This window comes from Pipistrellus hanaki (genome assembly GCF_964339955.1).
Source record: "Pipistrellus hanaki genome assembly, chromosome: 3".
Taxonomy (NCBI): domain Eukaryota; kingdom Metazoa; phylum Chordata; class Mammalia; order Chiroptera; family Vespertilionidae; genus Pipistrellus; species Pipistrellus hanaki.
In genome coordinates this window covers 189402786-189422157 of record NC_140505.1, presented here as the reverse complement: position 1 = coordinate 189422157, position 19372 = coordinate 189402786, and the positions used below count along the sequence as shown (strand labels likewise).

Sequence of the window (19372 nt, the reverse complement as noted above, 5' to 3'; positions counted from 1 at the left end):
TGGTGAACAGGGCACCACCTACCCACGGGAACTCACCCCTGTGGTAAGGCAGGCATGGGTCAGAGGATGGAGTGGCTGGCAGGGAGACCAGGAGGCTTTTGGAATAATCCATTTAGCAGGTGCTTGCTGAGTACCACAGTGTGCCAGGCACTGAACGACAGCAGTGAGCAAAACACAGAAAGTACCCCTCTCTGTGGGGTTTAGTCTAGTAAGGAGAGAGGCAGTCACCAAGAAGGATAAGTTACTAGTACATAGCAAGTCAGCAATAAGTGCTAAGGAGAAAAGTAAGAGGATGGGAGCAATGGAAGAGGGGACAACTTCAGACAAAGTGGCAAAGCAAGGAGATGAGGGCAGAGACTCCTGGCTGTGGGGCCTGCAGGAGCCAGAGCTCCCAGGTGGGTGATGCCAACTGCAATGGAGAGGCAATGCTGGAGTCTGCAGCTGGTGTAGAGTTGGGGAGGGAACAGGTGGAGTGCAGGACACAGGGGCTCACAGGCTGGACTCCAGCTTCCCTGAAGATGGGGGAAGCATCTCGGGTTTGAGCAGCAAAATCTCAGACATATGCCAAAAGAACTTCTTCACTGATACTGCCCCTAGGGCAATGGAAGCTAAAGAGAAAATAAACAAATGGGACTACATCAAAATAAAAAGCTTTTTTACAGCAAAAGAAACCATCAACAAAACAACAAGAAAGCCCACTGTGTGGGAGAACATATTTGCAAATGTTACCACTGATAAAGGTTTAATCTCCAACATCTACAAACAGCTTATACAACTAAATAAAAGGAAGATGAATGATCCAATTAAAAAATGGGCAATGGACCTAAATAGAATATTTTCAAAAGAAGACAGAAGGAAGGCCAAAAGGCACATGAAAACATGCTCAAAGTCACTAATTATCAGAGAGATGCAAATCAAAACAACAATGCGGTACCATCTCACACCTGTCAGAATGGCCAACATCAACAAATCAACAAACGACAAGTGTTGGCGAGGTTGTGGAGAAAAAGGAACCCTCGTGCACTGCTGGTGGGAATGCAGACTGGTGCAACCACTATGGAGAACAGTGTGGAGTTTCCTCAAAAAACTGAAAATGGAACTCCCATTTGACCCAGTAATCCCACTCCTAGGAATATATCCCAAGAAACTAGAAACACCAATCAGAAAGGATATATGCACCCCTATGTTCATAGCAGCACAATCTACAATAGCTAGAATCTGGAAACAGCCTAGGTGCCCGTCAGCAGATGACTGGATCAAAAAACTATGGTACATCTACACAATGGAATACTATAAAAAAGAAGGAATTCTCATCATTTGCAGCAACCTGGATAGAACTAGAGAACATCATGCTGAGTGAAATAAGCCAGTCAATGAAAGAGAAATACCACATGGCCTCACTCATTTATGGATATTAAAGAACATTATAAACTGACAAACCAAAAGATAGATATAAAGACAGTAATGCAACAAGCAGACTATAAACTTACAGCACGGAGTGTAGGGAGATCTGGGGGAGATAAGAGATCAACCGAAGGACTTGTATACATGCATATAAGTACAACCAATGGACACAAAACTCTGGGGAGGGAGGGTACGCATGGGAGGGGGGGCAATGTTAAAATATGTGCACAGATAATAATTTAATAAAATTAAAAAAAACATTAAAAAAATAAAATAAATAAATGTTGCGTTTGACATGTCTATAAGAATAGCCCTAACTAGTTTGGCTCAGTGGATAGAGCATTGGCCAGCAGAAGAGTTCAAGGTTCGATTCGATCAAGGGCATGTACCGTGGTTGCAGGAACATCCCCAGTAGAGGATGTGCATGCAGGAGGCAGCTGATTAATGTTTCTTTCTCATTGATGTTTTTAACTCTCTATCCCTCTCTCTTCCTCTGTAAAAAAAAATCAATAATATATATATATATATATACACACACACACACACACACACACACACACATATATATATATATATATATATATATATATATATTTAAAATAAATATTCATAGATTCTTTAAAATATAAAGTAATAGCTAAGGAAATCACCCTGGCCAGTTTCCCAGTGGTTAGAGTGTTGGCCCAAAGACTAAAGGGTCTAAACTCTAAAGGGTCTCTCAATTCCTGGTTAAGGGCATGTACCTCAGTTACAGGTTTGATCCCAACCCCAGTCCCTCACATCAATGTTTTTCTCTCCCCTCTCCTCCCTCCCTTTTATTTCTTTCTCTAAAAAATCAATGGGGGAAAAATCCTCAAGTCACAATTAAAAATAAATAAATAAAATATTTTAAAAAGCAAAGATCTAGGCTCCTGATAATAGATTTGAAGGAAGTTAAAACCCTGAAAGCACATGAGAGGACCCCAGGGCAGAGGCTCCTAACCTCTTTGGAGTCCCCCTGAGAGGCTTATGAGAGTACACTTGTGCCTACAAAATGTGACATTTCATAGCAGAGCTTTCTTCCCAGAGCCCTGCCTGTCGGGTGCCTGTGGAAGTGTCCATTTGGGCGGGCTCTGGGCACATCAGCTTGCCCAGCCCTGGGAGAGCAGCAGTGAGCAGAGTTTTTATCAGCTGGCTTTTAATTAATGTTGAAATTCAGCCAACGTTATCTGACCTGTTCTTAGTTAAAATAAGGTAAACCACTGTGCACAACCAGGGTACAAACCTCTGGTGACCACCCGTCAGACCCAAACAAGCTCCTTGCGCCCCATGGTTTTGCAGATCTGTACTATTGTAGTTAAGGTTAGTCACAACAGATACACCCTGAAATCTCAATAGCAGTTTAATTCCTGCTCAGATGGCTGAGACAGACTCTGTTCCAGACATTATTCCAAGGCATTTGCTGACAGAGGTCTCCCTGATTTCTTCAGGTCACTCCCAAGTTGCCTTGGGCTCAACCTAGAGGATACATGGGGCAAGATAGAGGGTCACTCATGGGAGGCTTTTATGGACCTGGCCTGGGTGACCCAAAGCCCTTCCGTTTACATCCCTCTAACCAGGACTCACATTGCAAGGGAGGCTGGGAAATGCAGTCTAGCTGTGTGCCTGGGATATAAAGGAAACACTAGGTGGACAGTTACCAGTTTCAGAAGCACAAAGGCATGGGCAGACCAGACTGGCATCCCTGGGCTCCCTGAGAGCCCACTCTGGGCCTGGGTCCTACAGGGTGTTTGAAACAGTCCACTTCCCTCTGCTGGGCAGGACACTCCAGGCCCCTCACATTCCAGCCCAACTGGTCTCTGTGTCTCCACAAGAACCCTGAGCCCCACATACCTTCCATTCCCTAAAGTCGGCCTTTCCTCCCCTGAAGCTTCTGCCTGGGATCCTGTGCCCTTCCTCAGCCTGGTAAACTACTGTTCCTGAAGCCGCCTTCATTGCCATTAGTGGTATTCCTGATTCATGTTTTTCTGAGCAGCCTAAGCAAATGGCAGAGTGAAGGATGTATGCAGGTGGCTCACAGGTGGGAAGGGACAGGAAGGTGGCAGCTTGGGGAGGGTGTATGGTCAGGCAGCAGACTCCTCACTAGATAGGCAAGGACTCATTCTGTGCCCAGGCGATCTGGCTCAACTCTCGTTTTTTCTGCTGTGCAATCAGTCTGCTAAGGATCGGAATTCCTGAGAGAAAACTCAGTGGGTTCCACTTTAGGAATTTCAAACACAAGCTGTTTATAGGGTTAATAATCTTCCAAATGGGCTTCTCTCCCACACTTCCCCATCTCAGCCAGTGGCATCACCCTCTAACCAGTAACCAATTCCTTCCTTCCTTCTGAACTTGCCACATTACAAACCGTCAAGTGTACAAATGGCTTTACTTCCTTCCGCTGTGACCTCCACCTGCCCTGTCCACATCTCCATTATTACTCATCCGAACATCACAACAACATCCGAACATCCCTCTCTACCCTCCCTCCAGCAGCCAGAGAGGCCTCTTCACCAGGTCACTGCTCCGCCTACCACCCTTCTAAGGTGCCCATCCCATCTAGAGACAGCTTCTTGGACTGGCTTACGGAGGCCTGAGCGGTCTCTCTGGCCTCCTCCCCAGCACAGCTTTATGCGCAGCCTCTCTAAGGGTAGAGCACCTCTCTCCCCATCCCTGCTTGGTGATTTGTGATCCTGCTACCTGGAGGCCAGCGGCTCCTCACGGTTCGAAAGCAATGTTTGCACTCTCAGCTGCTTGTACTACCCTGTTCCCCCGAAAATAAGACAGCGTCTTATATTAATTTTTGCTCCCAAAGATGCGCTAGGTCTTATTTTCAGGGGATGTCTTATTTTTCCATGAAGAAGAATACGGTACACATTTATTGTTAAATGAAAATAAAGGAAATTTATTACTTGTATACAGTACAGTAGTACGGTAGTTGTCAACACAAACCAGACGAACTGTGAATCCTACAGTATCAAGAATTTACTCATTTATTCAATGACAATCATGTCATCATCTTCTGGAACACCATCATAACAATCCAATTCCTGAATTTCCTGGTGAATTTCTTGTGATTCCATTTCTTTCAGAATCAGTGGACCAAATCTCTCATGTTTGGCCTAGGGGGGGGAGCCTTATTTTCAGGGGGATACCTTATATTTCACTCAGAAGGAAACCTGTAAGTAGGTCTTATTTTCAGAGGATGTCTTATTTTCGGGGAAACACGGTAGTACTTGAGTCCTGCCCGCCTCATCTCCCTGAGCCCCGCTTCCTCGTCTGTTAAGACAGATGCAACAATGACGATGACTGTAAATACTCAGGCATCAGCAATTCATTCCACAAATGTTTATCAGCGCCTGCTGTGCCAAGGGCTGTCCTGGACACCGCCAACACGGCGGTCAAGCTAACAGGGCCGCGCACGATCTTACCCTCAAAAAGCCAAGAGGAGGAACACAGCTGTCAGGACCGGAAGCGCCCTCTCCTTGCCCCCCCCCCCACGTTAGCCCCTCCTCCGCCAGAGCCTGCAAGACTCACGTGCCTGAGGGACCAGCCTCCGGTGGCCCCGCCCCTTCTGCTCTGGACACAGCCAATGAGACCTCGAGGCTGGAACTCAGGCGAAGCCTGGTAGGCGCAGCCATGTGCTAGAGGCTCCGCCCCTTCCTTTCCAGAATATTAGCCAATGAGAACAAGAGGCTAGCTCCGGGGGGCGGGGCTGGTAACGGAAAGGGACGGGTCTTCCGGAAGCGCCTCCTCAGGCCCCTGGCCCAGGCGAGGGCGGCGTAGCTGACAGAGCCGCGCCCTGGCGGAGCAGGAGGTGAGTGGTTCTGACGTCCTTGTGCCGGCCACTCCCCAACCCGGCAGTGCCCCCGCATCAAGGAGCCCTCACCCCTCACCTCCGGGGCCCTCATCCCGTCTCCTCACCCGACCTGTCACCCCAGTCCCATCACCGCAGTCTCCTCACCTCTCACCCCAGTCTCATTTGACCCCTCACCTCTCACCCCAGTCTCATTTGACCCCTCACCCCTCACCCAGTCTCCTCACCCCTCACCCAGTCTCCTCACCCCTCACCCCTCGCCCCGTCTCCTCACTCACCCCAGTCTGTCTCCTGCGTCTTCTTTCTGTGCACGGCCTAGATGGCTGACTCTGACCCTGGGGAAAGAAACTGCGACAACATGCTGAGGATGCTGTCAGACCTGAATAAAGACTTGGAGAAGATCCTGGAAGAGATGGAGAAAATCTCAGGTAGGCTGTGCCCCAGGCAGGGGCCTTGGCCCTTCTTCCCCCGAGCTCACATCCTCCCTGTACTTCCAGGCCCCAATCGAGAGCCTTCTCTGCGCCTTCCCTGACCACCCTCACCTTCCATTCCAGGTAACACCTGTGCCACAGAAACGGACACTGTCCACTGAACAGTGCCTCGAGTTATTTCCTAGTTACTTTGTGTGTTTGCATCTAATTTCTGCAATGGGACTGTTATCTTTTTGAGAGCAGAAATAGTAACTAGGCGCACACTCACACAGTACCAGACCTAAGCTCAAGTGTTCAGCAAATGACAAATGATATTAACATAACCCCTGTGAACAAGGTTGCCTGGTAAAATGCCGTGAATCATCTAAATAAAAAGAGTCAGAGTAATAGTGCTAAGATTGGTAAGGTGCTGATGGGAGGTACAGCTCAGTGGAATAAAGCAGCAATAGAGTTGAACAAATGTCTCCATTTTTATAAAAGAATATTAGTCTGTTATTTATTCAACATGTAACATGTTTCCACTAAATGGTAACCAGCAGTGGTAGTAATACCATTATAATTAATTTGTTCTTTACTGATTCAGAATATGTATAATTCTTATAATTTATGAGCCTAAGTTTTGCTAGAGAAAAGCATAATGTAAAACAAATTTTAGAAACTATGCATACTCTATTCAAATGAAAAGAAACTATTTTTAAACACATTATTTGTTTGAAAATAATCTCCACTTATTACAACAGGCTATAGAAAATTTCTAATTAGAAATGTTTGTAATATTTTTGCCTGTGTACTTGAAAATTTCTTATATTTTTTAAAACTAACTTTTTAAAAAGTTGTAGAATTTATTTTCTACTATAAGCTATGTAATTCCTTCAGCCTAATTAAATATTCTCTTATTTAACAGCATTTGCTGAGCATCTACCATATGCTATTCTAGGAATAAAAAGTTGAAGAGATGCTCCTTCAGTAGAGAAGTGGGTAAAAGCCAGAAACAGACATCAAGATAAATAAATATAATTTAAAAATATAAATTAAAATTAAAACATGATTTTATATTAAAATCAATCTGGCAAATGCTAATGGCATACATTGAGCACTTGGAAGGGAGCAGAGAAAATGGAGAAGCTAACTGGGGAGGCAAAAGAGGCTTTAAACAGCATTTGTGAGATCAATATAATTCCTGTTTCCGTATTTCCTTTATTGGTAATTGGGGTCCCATCTGGCCTCCTCTCTACATAGACTTTTCTAAGTAGCTTCCACAGGTCAATTTGACTCTTATAGGAATAATTAAGACATTGTAACTCAAGTTGATAACATTTTGGACCTGGGCTTCAGGGTAACACAGTGCAGGTCAGAGACAGTAACTAGTGGATTCTGTGTCTTTGGTGATGGTAGAAGCTTCATCCTTTCATCAAACTCCATGTTTTCTTTAATTTCACAGTCAGTAGATCTTTGTTATCTGCATGGGTCCACCTTTTTTATGGTTCAGCCTATAGTGCTTTGGTGAGATCGGATTTTCTGACCAGCAAAGATGCTACTGGTGGTGGAGGTAGAGACAGAGAAGGGGGTGGAGAGGGTGCAGGTGGTGGTGGAGGAGAAGAAAGATGGTCAGGTGGCTGTGGCGGCAAGGGGGGAAGTACAGCTCAGGATTATCCAGAGGTGGTCAGAGCAGGGTGGGTACATTTGTAGGTTTACCACTCATGTAGCATGTTTGACCACTGGTTGTACAAGAAAAATTTTCCAAGACAGTTTTCAGTACTTCCTGAAGCCAGTATAATTTTCTTTTCCTTTTTTTATTTTTGAAAAATATATTTTATTGGTTTTTACAATGAGGAAGGGAGAGGGATAGAGAGCTAGAAATATCAATGAGAGAGAAACATTAATCAGCTGCCTCCTGCACACCCCCCACTGAGGATGTGCCCACAACCAAAGTACATGCCCTTGACTGGAATCGAACCCGGACCCTTCAGTCCGCAGGCCGACGCTCTATCCGCTGAGCCAAACCAGTCAGGCTCTTTTCCTTTTTTAAAAATTCAATGTATTGGGGTGACATTGGTCAACATGATCATATAGGTTTCAGGTGTGGGTTTCTATGTTAAAAGATTTATATATTGTACCATGTGCCCACCACCCAAAGTCAAATCTTCTCCTGTCACCATATATTAGGAACAATTCACTTCCCAAAATGCAAAACTGTTGTTTAAGAGTATGAAGTTCTCAGTGGCTAAATGGGATGGAAAGATTGTGTCTTTCAATACTTCTAAACTCTAGGCTATGCAGTTTTAGCACCAGATGTATATAGACCTTCGTACACTGTTTTTGCTGCATCTTTGAAATTTGAAATTCCACGATGTTCTCAGCCAGCTTCTGTTAAGGGGTGTGTGTATCTGTTGAAGAAATAACCACTCTTTCATGTGAGGGTGGCAGGGTAAGGAGCTTGGAATTAGCTTAGACACAAGTGATAAGTTGCTTATTAGTTGTGAGAGGCTGCTTTAAAATAATAATAATAATAATTGTTTGTTTTTAGCTTTCTTCTTCATTATTTGCAGTTAGGCATGATTTTAATCTAAGAGCCCAGGGAATAGATAGAGTCCAGACAATAGCCTCACTGTTGCCATAAGGAAAAAAATCAATGGACTGGTGAACATAATAGAATCAGGGACACAGAAAGGGATTGGATTAACAATTCTCAGGGGGAAGGGAGTCTGAGGGGTGAGGGAAGAGATTGGACAAAAATCTTACACCTATGGATGAAGACAGGGGCGGGGGTAATGGCATGGGGTGGAGTTGGGAATCAGGTGGAGGGGAGGTATGGGGGTAGAGGGGGGAAAGAGGAACACCTGTAATAATCTGAACAATAAAGATTTATTATTTTAAAAAAAGAATCAAAATTAAAACCAATTCTAACATGGTCTTTCCACCATTAGTTCTCCCTATAGCTTATATCTTACTTTTTAATCTCAAGACTATATTAGGAAGAAGACCTTTTCTAGTATCCATGTGTACATCACATTTACTATTGTACTTTTAACTGCACTACAATATCCCATGGAGAGCCACTACTCTTTGCTTCTCCATTTATCCCAATGATGGATACCTAGGTTGCCTACAACTCTTCATCACCAATCACGGTACTGCAGTGAACATCTTCATACATCTGTGCTACTTTTCGGGGACACTACCAGATAACTTCACAGAATGTCTGATTCAGAACTTACTTCCACCAGCAATGCCCTAGGGTGCTTAGATACCACAACCCCACAAACACTTGATATTATTCAGCTTTCTAATTTTGCCATTATAATGCGTGTAAAGTGATAGCTGAGTGTTTTCATTTTTATTTCTCTGATGAGTTCCAGACTCTTCTCATATGCTTGTTAGTCTTTTGGAGCACAAAAAAATAGTATAACGTAAATACTTAAAAATATGGACACTGGTGCTTGATTACCTGGGATAAATGCTGCCTGGGCCACTTATTAGTTGTGTAATCTGGCTAATTCCACTTCTGAAAAGTAAAGAAAATTATACTAGTAGCATCTACAGCTTAAATTTAAATAATTTTTTATTAAGGTGAAATTTACATAACATAAAATTAACCCGTTTAAGTGTACATTTGGTGAAATTCAGTATATTCACAATGTTATGCAGCCACCAGTTCTGTCTAGGTTCCAAAACATTGTCATCACCCGTAAAGGATGCTCTGTACCCATTATGCAGTTATTCCCATACCTCTCTGTCCTCAGCCCCTGGCAACCACCAGTATGTTTTTACTCTCTATGAATTTACCTATTTTGGATACTTCATAAAAATGATTCATATAATAGCACATGACACTTTGTTTCTGGCTTCTGTAACTTAGCATAACATTTTCAAGGTTCATTTACATTGTAGCATGTATTAGTACTTTACTCCTTTATATGCACAAATAATATTCCATTGTATGAATGTCATGTTTTTAACTAGTGGCCTGGTGCACAGATTCGTGCATGGGGGATGGAGGTAGGTCCCTCGCTCGGCCTGCACCCTCTCCAATCTGGGACCCCTCGGGATGACCGGCAGTCGGACATCCTTCTCACAATCCAGAACTGCTGGCTCCTAACTGCTCACCTGCCTGCCTGATTGCCCTTAATTCTGCCTACCCACCTGATTGTCCCTAACTGCTCCCCTGCTGGCTTGATTGCCCCTAACCACCTCAGCCTGGGCCCCGAATCCGGGATCCAGGCTTCCCTCCCTCTGGTCAGCCATAGGCACCCAGGCTGGCTGCAGTTGCAGGGGATGGTGGGCAGGTGGCTTTGCCTGGGCTGTAGCCACAAGTGCTAATGCCCAGGACCATGGAATGGGCGGCTTCTCTGTCTTCCCTGGGATGCAGTGTGGGCTACTTCTCCAGCTGGCTATGGCCTGGGATCATGGGGCAGGTGGCGTCTTCATCTCTCAGACTGCATCCAGCCTCAGGCACTAGGGCCCCGTTTCTCCGTCTCCCTCAGCATGTGGGGCAGGCAGATGTGAGGCCTCTACTGTTGCCTGTGGCCTGCGTTCACAGGGCAGGTGGCTTCTTTGTCTACAGGGCTACAGCTAGCTTCAGGCGCTGGCACCCCACTTCTCTGACCCCCACAGGCCCCGAGTGGCGGCGAAGGGGGGAAGGGGCTGAGCTGCCGCCATGTTTTCAGTTTCATTTTCATACTCTGATGGGCTGGTAGCGTAGTGGAGTGATGGTAATTTTCATGTTTCTCTTTTTTCAGTGTAGATTATTCATTCATCCATTGATGGATATGTCCACCTTTTGACTCCTATGAATAGTGACTAGCTGCTATGAACACATGTGTACAAGTATTTGTTTGAATACCTGCTTCTCAACTGTTTGGGGTATTAACCTAGGAGTAGAATTGCTAGGTCATATAGTAATTCTATGTTTAGCTTTCTAAGGAATGTCAAACTGTTTTACACAATGGTGCACCATTTCATAGTCCCTCCAGCAATGTACAAAGATTTCTCCACTTCCTTGCTAATACTTGTTATTTTCAAGGGTTTTTAAAAATTATTGACTTTCCTGTCTTATTCTTAATTTGAAGTAGTTTCTTACATATCCTTGATATTAACCATTATCAGCTTTATGCACCGAAAATTTCTTCTATTCTCCCATTTTTATGAAAACTTAGTCCGTATTGTCCTTTGTTTTAAAATTTTTATAAAAATAAGGCCCAGAGCAGCCGGGCCCAGAGCAGCCGGGTCTGGAGTTGCCAGGCCCAGAGCAGCCAGGCCCAGAACAGCTGGGCCCAGAGCAGCCAGGCCCAGAGCAGCAGCAGCCAGGCCCAGAGTGGTCGGGCCCGGAGCAGCCGGGCCCAGTGCAACTGGGTTGGGAGCAGCCAGGCCCAGAGCAGCAGCAACCAGGCCTTGAGCAGCCGGGCCCAAAGCAGCCAGGTTGGGAGCGGCCAGGCCCGGAGCGGCCGGGCCCGGAACCCGGGCCCAGAGCAGCCGGGTCAGGAGCAGCCAGGCCGGGAGCGGCAGTGGCCAGACCGGGAGCAGCAGGTTGTGGAGCGGACCAGAGCAACAGAGGCCAGGCCCGGAGCATCCAGGCCCGGAACAGCTCGCTCCTTGCCTGCTCATGCCCCAGGGCTGCCTCTCAGACATGGCTGGAAACTTTTGGGGGAACTTGAGGGTCAGCTGAGTTGGGTGGTGAAGGCTTAGATCTGGATGTTTTGAGTTGTTGTAGCACTGGTGTGTTGGTCTGTGAGTGCCTTGTGTGGGGTCTAGATGAGGTTGGTCAATCTATTTGGAAATGTCTTTTGTGTATCCTTGGACATGTGGAAGTATTATTGATTTGAGAAAATGCTAAGTAACTGATTTGCTGTCTGAAAAATTTAAAGTTCTGAAGGTTTGGGGTCTCTTGCCAAAAAGAGGTTTTAAGGCTAACACCTTGGTTTTAGTGGAGAGGGGGGAGGACAAGCCCTTCCCACCCAGAGCGGGTGGTCCGATTCCAACCAGCAGCTATCATTGAACAGTGTGTTCATTTTCATTTGGATGGCTGCACCTTTTGATAGCCTAAGGGCAAGTTTGCATGTGGACAGGTTTGCTTCTCAATTCCCAGGGCAGAAAAAAAAAAAAAAAACAGGGTTTGAAATTATTAGATTTTGAAATTAATTCTTAGAAGTGTAAAAGTTTATTAATTAAAAAAAAAAAACAATAACAACAACAACAAAAAGGAGATTGAAGAACCTGATGAACAGTATTGGCTGTTGATTGTAGTGGGGTCGGGGATGCGGGGGGGGGGGGGGGGGATGGACTGACGGTTGCAGAGAGCGGGGGAGTGGTGGATGTGGGGGGAGACTGGACATGGACTGTGTGCCTGTGGATGGGGACAATGGGAGGTGGGGAGGGGGTGGAGGGTGGGGTGGGAGCCTAGTGGAGGGGGGAGGAAATGGGGAGCTTTTGTAATGGTGTGAACAGTGAAGATTGATTTAAATTAAAAAAGGGGGGGGAAGGATCAATAAAATATTTTTTTTTAAAGAATTTAAAAAAAAATTTTAAATAATAATTTTATAAAAATAAATCCACCAAATTTTGCTTTATGGTTTGTGGTTTTTAGTAAGTTCCTACACCTGCTAAATTTTGATCTATAATGTTATTTGTACCTTTCATACTTATATCTTTAGTATATCTGGAGTGTACTGCCCTTTTTTCATTGATTTTCTGTGTTATTTCATCATATGCTACATTCCCATATAAACATAGGTCTGTCTCTGAGCTCACTGTTTCTTCCATTGGTCTAGTTGTCTATACCACACCATTTTTAAAATAGGAATTTATAAGTTGTCTTGATATCTAATATGGCATATTTTCCCTTTTAACTTATATTTTTTAAGATTGACAATTTTTAAATCTTTATTTTTTCATACTAGAGGCCCAGTGCACAAAATTCATGCATGGTTAGGGTCCCTAGCAGCTATGACTGCCAGCCAGGGCCTCACTTTCCCTGGCTGCCTGCCGCCGCCACCAGCTAGGGAGGGGCCGTGGACAGTTGGCAGGCGTGCCCTGCCCCTGGTCGAACTCCCAGTCAAGGGAACAATTTGCATATTAGGATTGTATTATATAGGATACATTTTTATAATTTATAAATCCTGATATTTTTACTTTCCAATCCTTACACCATTTATTTCTTTATTTTTCCTATTCCATTAACCAGCATCTCCACTAACAGTATCCCTATATAATAGAATTAATATGCAAATAGTCATCACCCCCTCATGTCATTATGCTCTCACGCCATCACACTATAACTGCTCAGATACTCAACATTGGGAAGAGAGGAATGGGGACAAGCAGGCACAAATGAGCTTGTGAGAGAGGAATGGAGATCAGCCAGGCTGCAGCCCAGGAGAGGGACAAGCTGCCTGCCCCGCAGTCCTAGACACCTGCGGCTGCTGCCCAGGTGAAGCCACCCACCCACTGTCCCCTGTGGCTGTGGCCGGCCCAGGTGAAGCCACCCACCCACTGTCCCCTGTGGCTGTGGCCAGCCCAGGTGAAGCCAGCCCAGGTCCTGGGTGCCTACAACTGGCTGGAGGAGGGAATCCTGGGTCCCAGGTATGGGGAGAGGCAGAGGCGCTTGTGGGCAGTCAGGCTGGTAGGGGAGCAATAGGGGTGATCAGGCAGGCAGGCAGGCAGGCAGGTGGGCAGGCAAACGGTTAGGAGCCAGCAGTTCGGGATTGCAAGAGGCAGTCAAACATCCCCTGAGGGGTCCCAGATTGAAAGATTGCAGGCAGGCTGAGGAACACCCCCCCCACACACACACAAATTTTGTGCACTGGGCCTCTAGTATTATTAGAAGCACCCTTGTTTGATACCAGTCTTGTAGGGAATGTATCCACAGTTTCTCCATTACGTATGATGTTTGCTATAAGTTTTTGGTATATCACCTTTAGTAAGTTAAAGATGTCTCCTTAAGGTATTAAACTTTACTACCTATCTTTTTTGCATTGAGATAGTTCTATTATTTCCTTTTTATATATATAAATGTGGTTAATTATAGTGATTGAATTTCTGATATCTAAGCATCCTTGAATTTCTTTCACAAACTCTGCATAATCATAACATATTGTCTTAACACACTGTTAGATTTCATTAGCTCATGTTATATTTATGATTTCACACCTATATTCATGTGAGATAGATATAATTTTTCTCATGTTGTCTTTGGTTTTGGAACCAGCTTAGAGAAAACTATGTATTTACTAGAGGCTTAGTGCATGGATTATGCACATTAAAAGGAAATTAATTAGAAGAAATATTTTAGAGGCTAGGGAGGAACTGCAGGAGGACAGCTACAGGGCAAGTCCAGCCTCTCTCATGTAGTCCTAATCGGTTAGACTCCAGCAGCAAGCTAAACTACCAATTGGAGCCCCTGTCCCCGGTGGTCAGTACACATCATAGCGACTGGTCAAACAGTCGAACGAATGGTCGGACACTTAGTATATTAGGCTTTTGTTATATAGGATTTCTGTTCTCAAATTTCCTGCTATATAAGTGGAATGTCACTAGAAAATGCTTTTCTTAAAAAATTACACCAGCCCATATAGTGAGATTATTAATCTTCCTTCTTTTCCTAATTTTTTAAATTACCGTATTTTTCGGACCATAAGACGCACTTTTTCCCCCCCAGAAGTGGGGGGGAAAAGTCCCTGCGTCTTATGGTCCAAATATAGCCTACACATATACTTTAAAAAAAAAGTTTTTTTACTTGCCCGGCTCTGTGTGGTCTCTGTGTGCTTGCCCGGCTCTAAAATGGTTCTAAATGCTGCTGTTTACTTTACAGGGTTGATTACATGTGTTTATGACTGTGATGTTGGGTTTTAATGCACATAAAATATTTTAGGACACTATTTGTTTCAGAATCTTTTTTTCTTCATTTCCCTTCTCTAAAAACTGGTGCGTCTTATGGTCCGGTGCGTCTTATGGTCCGAAAAATACGGCACTTATATCGGACAAGAGGCCCAGTGTATGAAATTTGTGCATGGGTAGGGTCCCTGGGCCTGGCCGGAAATTAGGACCAATCTATGGGGCAACCATCCGGTTGATCCGGGGGTCCCCACTGGTACCTGCCTTGGCTGGCCTGGGGCCTGCGGGCTGTGGGCAGCTCCTGCATTGAGCATCTGCCCCCTGGTGGTCAGTGGGCATCATAGCAACCAGTCATTCCACCTGTCATTCCACAGTTCTATTTGCATATTAGGCTTTTATTATATCTAATAAAGAGGGAATATACTAATTGACCATCACACCATTACAAAGATGGCAGCACCCATAGCCAATAAAGAAGGAATATGCTAATTGACTTCCACACCCTCAAAGATGGTGGTGCACACAGTCTCCTCAGCCCCGCTGGATCCAACCACTCCGTGCGCCTGCCTCCAGAATCCCCCAGTCCCCTCAGCCTCCCAGCCACCCAGGGCCATCCGAGGTTCAGGTAACCAGGGCCGGCTGAGGCTTGCGCTACCGGCAGTGGCAGCAGCAGAAGTGTGATGATGGGGGCATTGTCTTCCCCTGTTCTCCAGGTCGCCTCCTGCCCCTGAGGGCTCCCGAACTGTGAGGGGGGGCAGGCAGCTCTGAGGGACCCCCCCGCCCCAGTGCATGAATCCTAGTATAGGGATAAGCATTAACTGTTCTTTCCAAATTTGGTAGAATTTTACCCATTTACATTTTAACACGATGCTTGGTTTATTTGGCCAATTATTTTAATTAGCCTGTGGCCTATGACCTCCAGGCTTGTCATCCCATCTCCTGGTCAGCTAGCCCTCTTGTCTCATTCCCTGTGCTCTCTCTTCCAATTCTACTTTCCAGGCTCCCAAAGCAAATCCACTGACTGCATCACTAGTTAGTTCTCCTCTCTCCTAAACAGATTTTTGGGACACTATCCTTATCCTTTACTAAATTATGCATCTGCTGAAACCGGTTTGGCTCAGTGGTAGAGCGTCGGTCTGTGGACTGAAAGGTCCCAGGTTCGATTCCGGTCAAGGGCATGTACCTTGGTTGCGAGCACATCCCCGGTAGGGGGTGTGCAAGAGGCAGCTGGTATATGTTTCTCTCTCATCGACGTTTCTAGCTCTCTATCTCTCTCCCTTCCTCTCTATAAAAAAATCAATAAAATATATTTTTTTAAAAAAACTAAATTATGCATCTAGGGTCTGTCCACCAGTGGTCATTGGTGCCAATTCAAACGCTAACAGGAATCCCCAATTTGGAGTGAAGAAGGAAACTTTCTTTGGTGCAAACAGCTCCACAGAAATACAGCATATCTATGAAAACAGCACTGCTGGGGAACAGCTCCACAGCACTGCATCACAGCTGCCCTGGGCCAGGTCCCACTTCAGCTAGGGAGCTCTGCTGTGAGGTGGTGTTCAGCGGCAGTCTTGGGTGGGCTAAGAGTTGGCTTATATAGACAGAAGTCCCAGCCCCTCGTCCCTGATTGGTCAGAATAGGGCTACTCCAATTGCTCTGAACTGCACGGCTCTTTCTGGATGGGGAAAGCCTCGGTCCTAATGGTTGAAATAGGATTTCAGGAACTCCTCTATAAGGGCTGGCTCAGCTAGCAACAACACAGTGCAGGCAGGCAGTTCAGTACAGAGGCTTCAGCTTGACTTGAGAACCCTTCTATGCAGAATTCTATGCAGAAATGGCTGCTAGGCTCTGTTTTTTGTTTTTTTGGTTTGGATCTTTTGCCCAGGTAGCCACCAGGACCAGTTCTTGGTCCTTGGAGTTCATAGTATACAACTTGACCATTGTTTCTTAATTTACATGCAAGGACCTTGGCTTTACCCAGTGGGTTTTCAAAGTGTACAGGCAAGTTCTGATTAGCCTCTCAGAATACCTGCTGTTCAGGCCTCTCCACTGATTATGACCTTGGCTTTGCTACTGCACAGTTCCTTACCAAAAATCCCCAGAGGGGGCCTGCCCTCACTACCTCGTCTGTAATATGACTCCTCCCACCCCATTTCTCTATCACAACACATACTACTTATTTCCTTCACAGCACCTTTCACAATTCGAAATTGTATGTTTATCTGCCTCCTCCCACTGCAACTAGTATAAATACTGCATGAAGGTAGGAAGTATCTATCCTGTGTACAGCTTTATCACCAGGGCTGCCTGGTAAAATGCCAGCATAAAGGGGGCGCTCAATAAATAATGAAAACTTGCGATGTGTATTGCTGGAGAGTGTTCTGGTGATTGAGTCCTTCCTGTTCTATGTATTCTATATACTTTTTCTTTTTTTTTTCTTTTTTCTTTTTTATATATTTTATTGATTTTTTTTACAGAGAGGAAGAGAGAGAGAGAGAGAGCTAGAAACGTCGATGAGAGAGAAACATTGACCTGCCTCTTGCACATCCCCTACCGGGGATGTGCCCACAACCAACATACATGCCCTTGACTGGAATCGAACCTGGGACCTTTCAGTCCGCAGACCGACGCTCTACTGCTGAGCCAAACCGGTTTCGGCTCTATATACTTTTTCTTTGATCAAATCAGAAGAGGGCTATGCATTTGCTGTGGTGTTTGGTATCTCATTGAAGTGCCTTTTCTGAACTGTGCTTTAGTACTATGCCACCAGCCTTCTTTCACCTGTGATTACAATTGTAGTCATGGAAGAATGCTTTGTGTTTAAGGTAGGATGTCATCAAGGGAATTTTCAACTATTTTATACTTCTCATATAATATACCTATAGGACAGTTTAGATTCTTGGGATAAAAAATTCTTAAACAGTGAGTTTGGTTTTTTGTTTGTTTGTTTTTTGGTGTATTTTTTAATATATTTTATTGATTTTTCACAGAGAGGAATAGAGAGTTAGAAACATCGATGAGAGAGAATCATCGATCAGCTGCCTCTTGCACACCCCCTACTGGGGATGTGCCCGCAAGCAAGGTACATGCCCTTGACCAGAATCTAACCTTGGACCTTTCAGTCCACAGGCTAACGCTCTATCCATTGAGCCAAACCAGTTCCGGCTGTTTTTATTTTACGGTCACTGAGTCTTGTAACTGATCATGTTTCCTTTTCTGCTTTGGCCTTAGGAAACTCAGAGCTGGAATTCCAGCTGCATTATGGGATTATATGAGATTAATTCCTGTGAGCAATTTTTTCTCTTGAATTTTAATTTCTTACCTACCCTCTTTGCCCTAACTACCTCGATTGTTTATTTTATAGTAAAAGGTTATTTCTTGAGCACCTAATATGTGCCAGGCAGTTTACTTAATCTTCAAGGGAGCCATGAGATTGGGACATTGTCTGGCCCTTACAGATGAGAAGGCTGAGGTGAGCAAGTTTAAGTCACTTGTAGGTTCCACAGCCAGCAAGTGGAGAGCTGGAATAAAACTCTGACTCCCAGTCCATGTTCCACCTGCCGTCCAGTTGGTCTGAAAAAAATGGTCAGCAGCCTCCCTGCCCACCCACCCACCACCCCAAAATTATCCAGATGCTTGTTAAGATGCAGGTCCTGGGGAACCATTCCCAACTTGCTAGACAACCTTTGAGTTGTAGGAGGGGCCAGCAGTCTGCATCTTAACAGGTGTCCCCTGGAACTCACATGCTTCCAAAAGTTCAAGAATTCCTGCACTTGCTGTGCAGTCATAGCCACCATGAGATACTGCACATACCTTTTCTAACAAGTCTTCCTGTCGTGCCGAAGCGCTAGGAGCCTTGTTCTTTATAGTTCTCGGGCAGAGCCATACCAGTGGGGTGGGTGCTACAGAGAAAAGGTGCAATTTCTGTACAAGCAGCACATGTTCACTGTACGCCCAGGGGACACTGCCCTCAAGTTGCTCTTAAAGGGAAAGGGCAAGGAAGCTGGTCGGTGCAGTGCGAGCACCAGAGGACACCTAATGTGGGGTGCAGCAAACCTTCCCAGAGGGAGAAGCTCTGGACTGGCCTTAATTAAAGCACAGGGAGGCCTGGGTGGAGGTGAACAGGCATCCAGGCCACTGAGCACGAGGGAACATGAGACTCAGGGCCTTGTAGGAGTGGGAGTCAGCCCTCCCTGAGCCTGTGAGCTTGGTGGTGTTAAGACTTCTTAAGGGTCACCCTGCAGCCACTAGCTGTGACCGTGGCTAGGTAAGGATCGGTGTTTGCTTTCATTTTTCCTAGCATTTCATATCAGATTGGCTTGCAACCCTTTAGTGTCATGGCTGTTATATCCACAAGTTAAGACTTGTGTGAGATTAGAGAAGTTTCATTACTGCTCTGTGAAGGGATTAGTTTTAATGGGGGTCGGGGGGTGTGAGCCCTGTATCAAGTGGCTGCCCAGCTTTCTCTCCTTAGAATAGTTGGGTCACTCAGCCTGGTATGGTCCCTGGGGTGCTCCAGCACCACAGCCCCATCCTGTGGCCTGACCGGGCCTGTCTGTTTGTTGCAGTGCAGGCCACATGGATGGCCTACGACATGGTGGTGATACGCACCAACCCCACCCTGGCAGAGTCCATGCGCCGGCTGGAGGACGCCTTTCTCAATTGCAAGGAAGAGATGGAGAAGAACTGGCAAGAGCTGCTCAGTGAGACCAAGCGCACCCAGTAGGCCCCCAACCCCACCCCACAGCCGCCACGCCGGGTCTGTCTGTGTGCAGAGCCACGGCGGGTGGAGCCTTCTCTGCCTGGCAAAGAAACAGTGACCCAAACACACAGTTGCATGCATTGCACCTGTTTCTCAATAAACTTATTTTCAAGC

The 19372-nt window shown here is 45.5% G+C and overlaps 1 protein-coding gene and 1 pseudogene across 2 annotated transcripts; one reads left to right on the top strand and one right to left on the bottom strand.

Annotated features, from left to right (window-relative positions):
• Nucleotides 1-5558: 5558 nt before the first annotated feature.
• SYCE3 (synaptonemal complex central element protein 3) lies at nt 5559-19372 on the top strand (the record flags this gene model as incomplete). The annotated part of the gene is made up of 2 exons (XM_084879711.1): nt 5559-5667; nt 19065-19372. 2 exons carry the CDS (start codon nt 5559-5561, stop codon nt 19220-19222), a joined length of 267 nt encoding a protein of 88 aa, XP_084735837.1. The 3' UTR covers nt 19223-19372.
• LOC311618689 (proline-rich protein 11-like) lies at nt 6747-8827 on the bottom strand (annotated as a pseudogene). The gene is made up of 2 exons: nt 8781-8827; nt 6747-7388 (listed from the first exon to the last, which is right to left on the bottom strand). The product of its transcript is annotated as a proline-rich protein 11-like (transcript).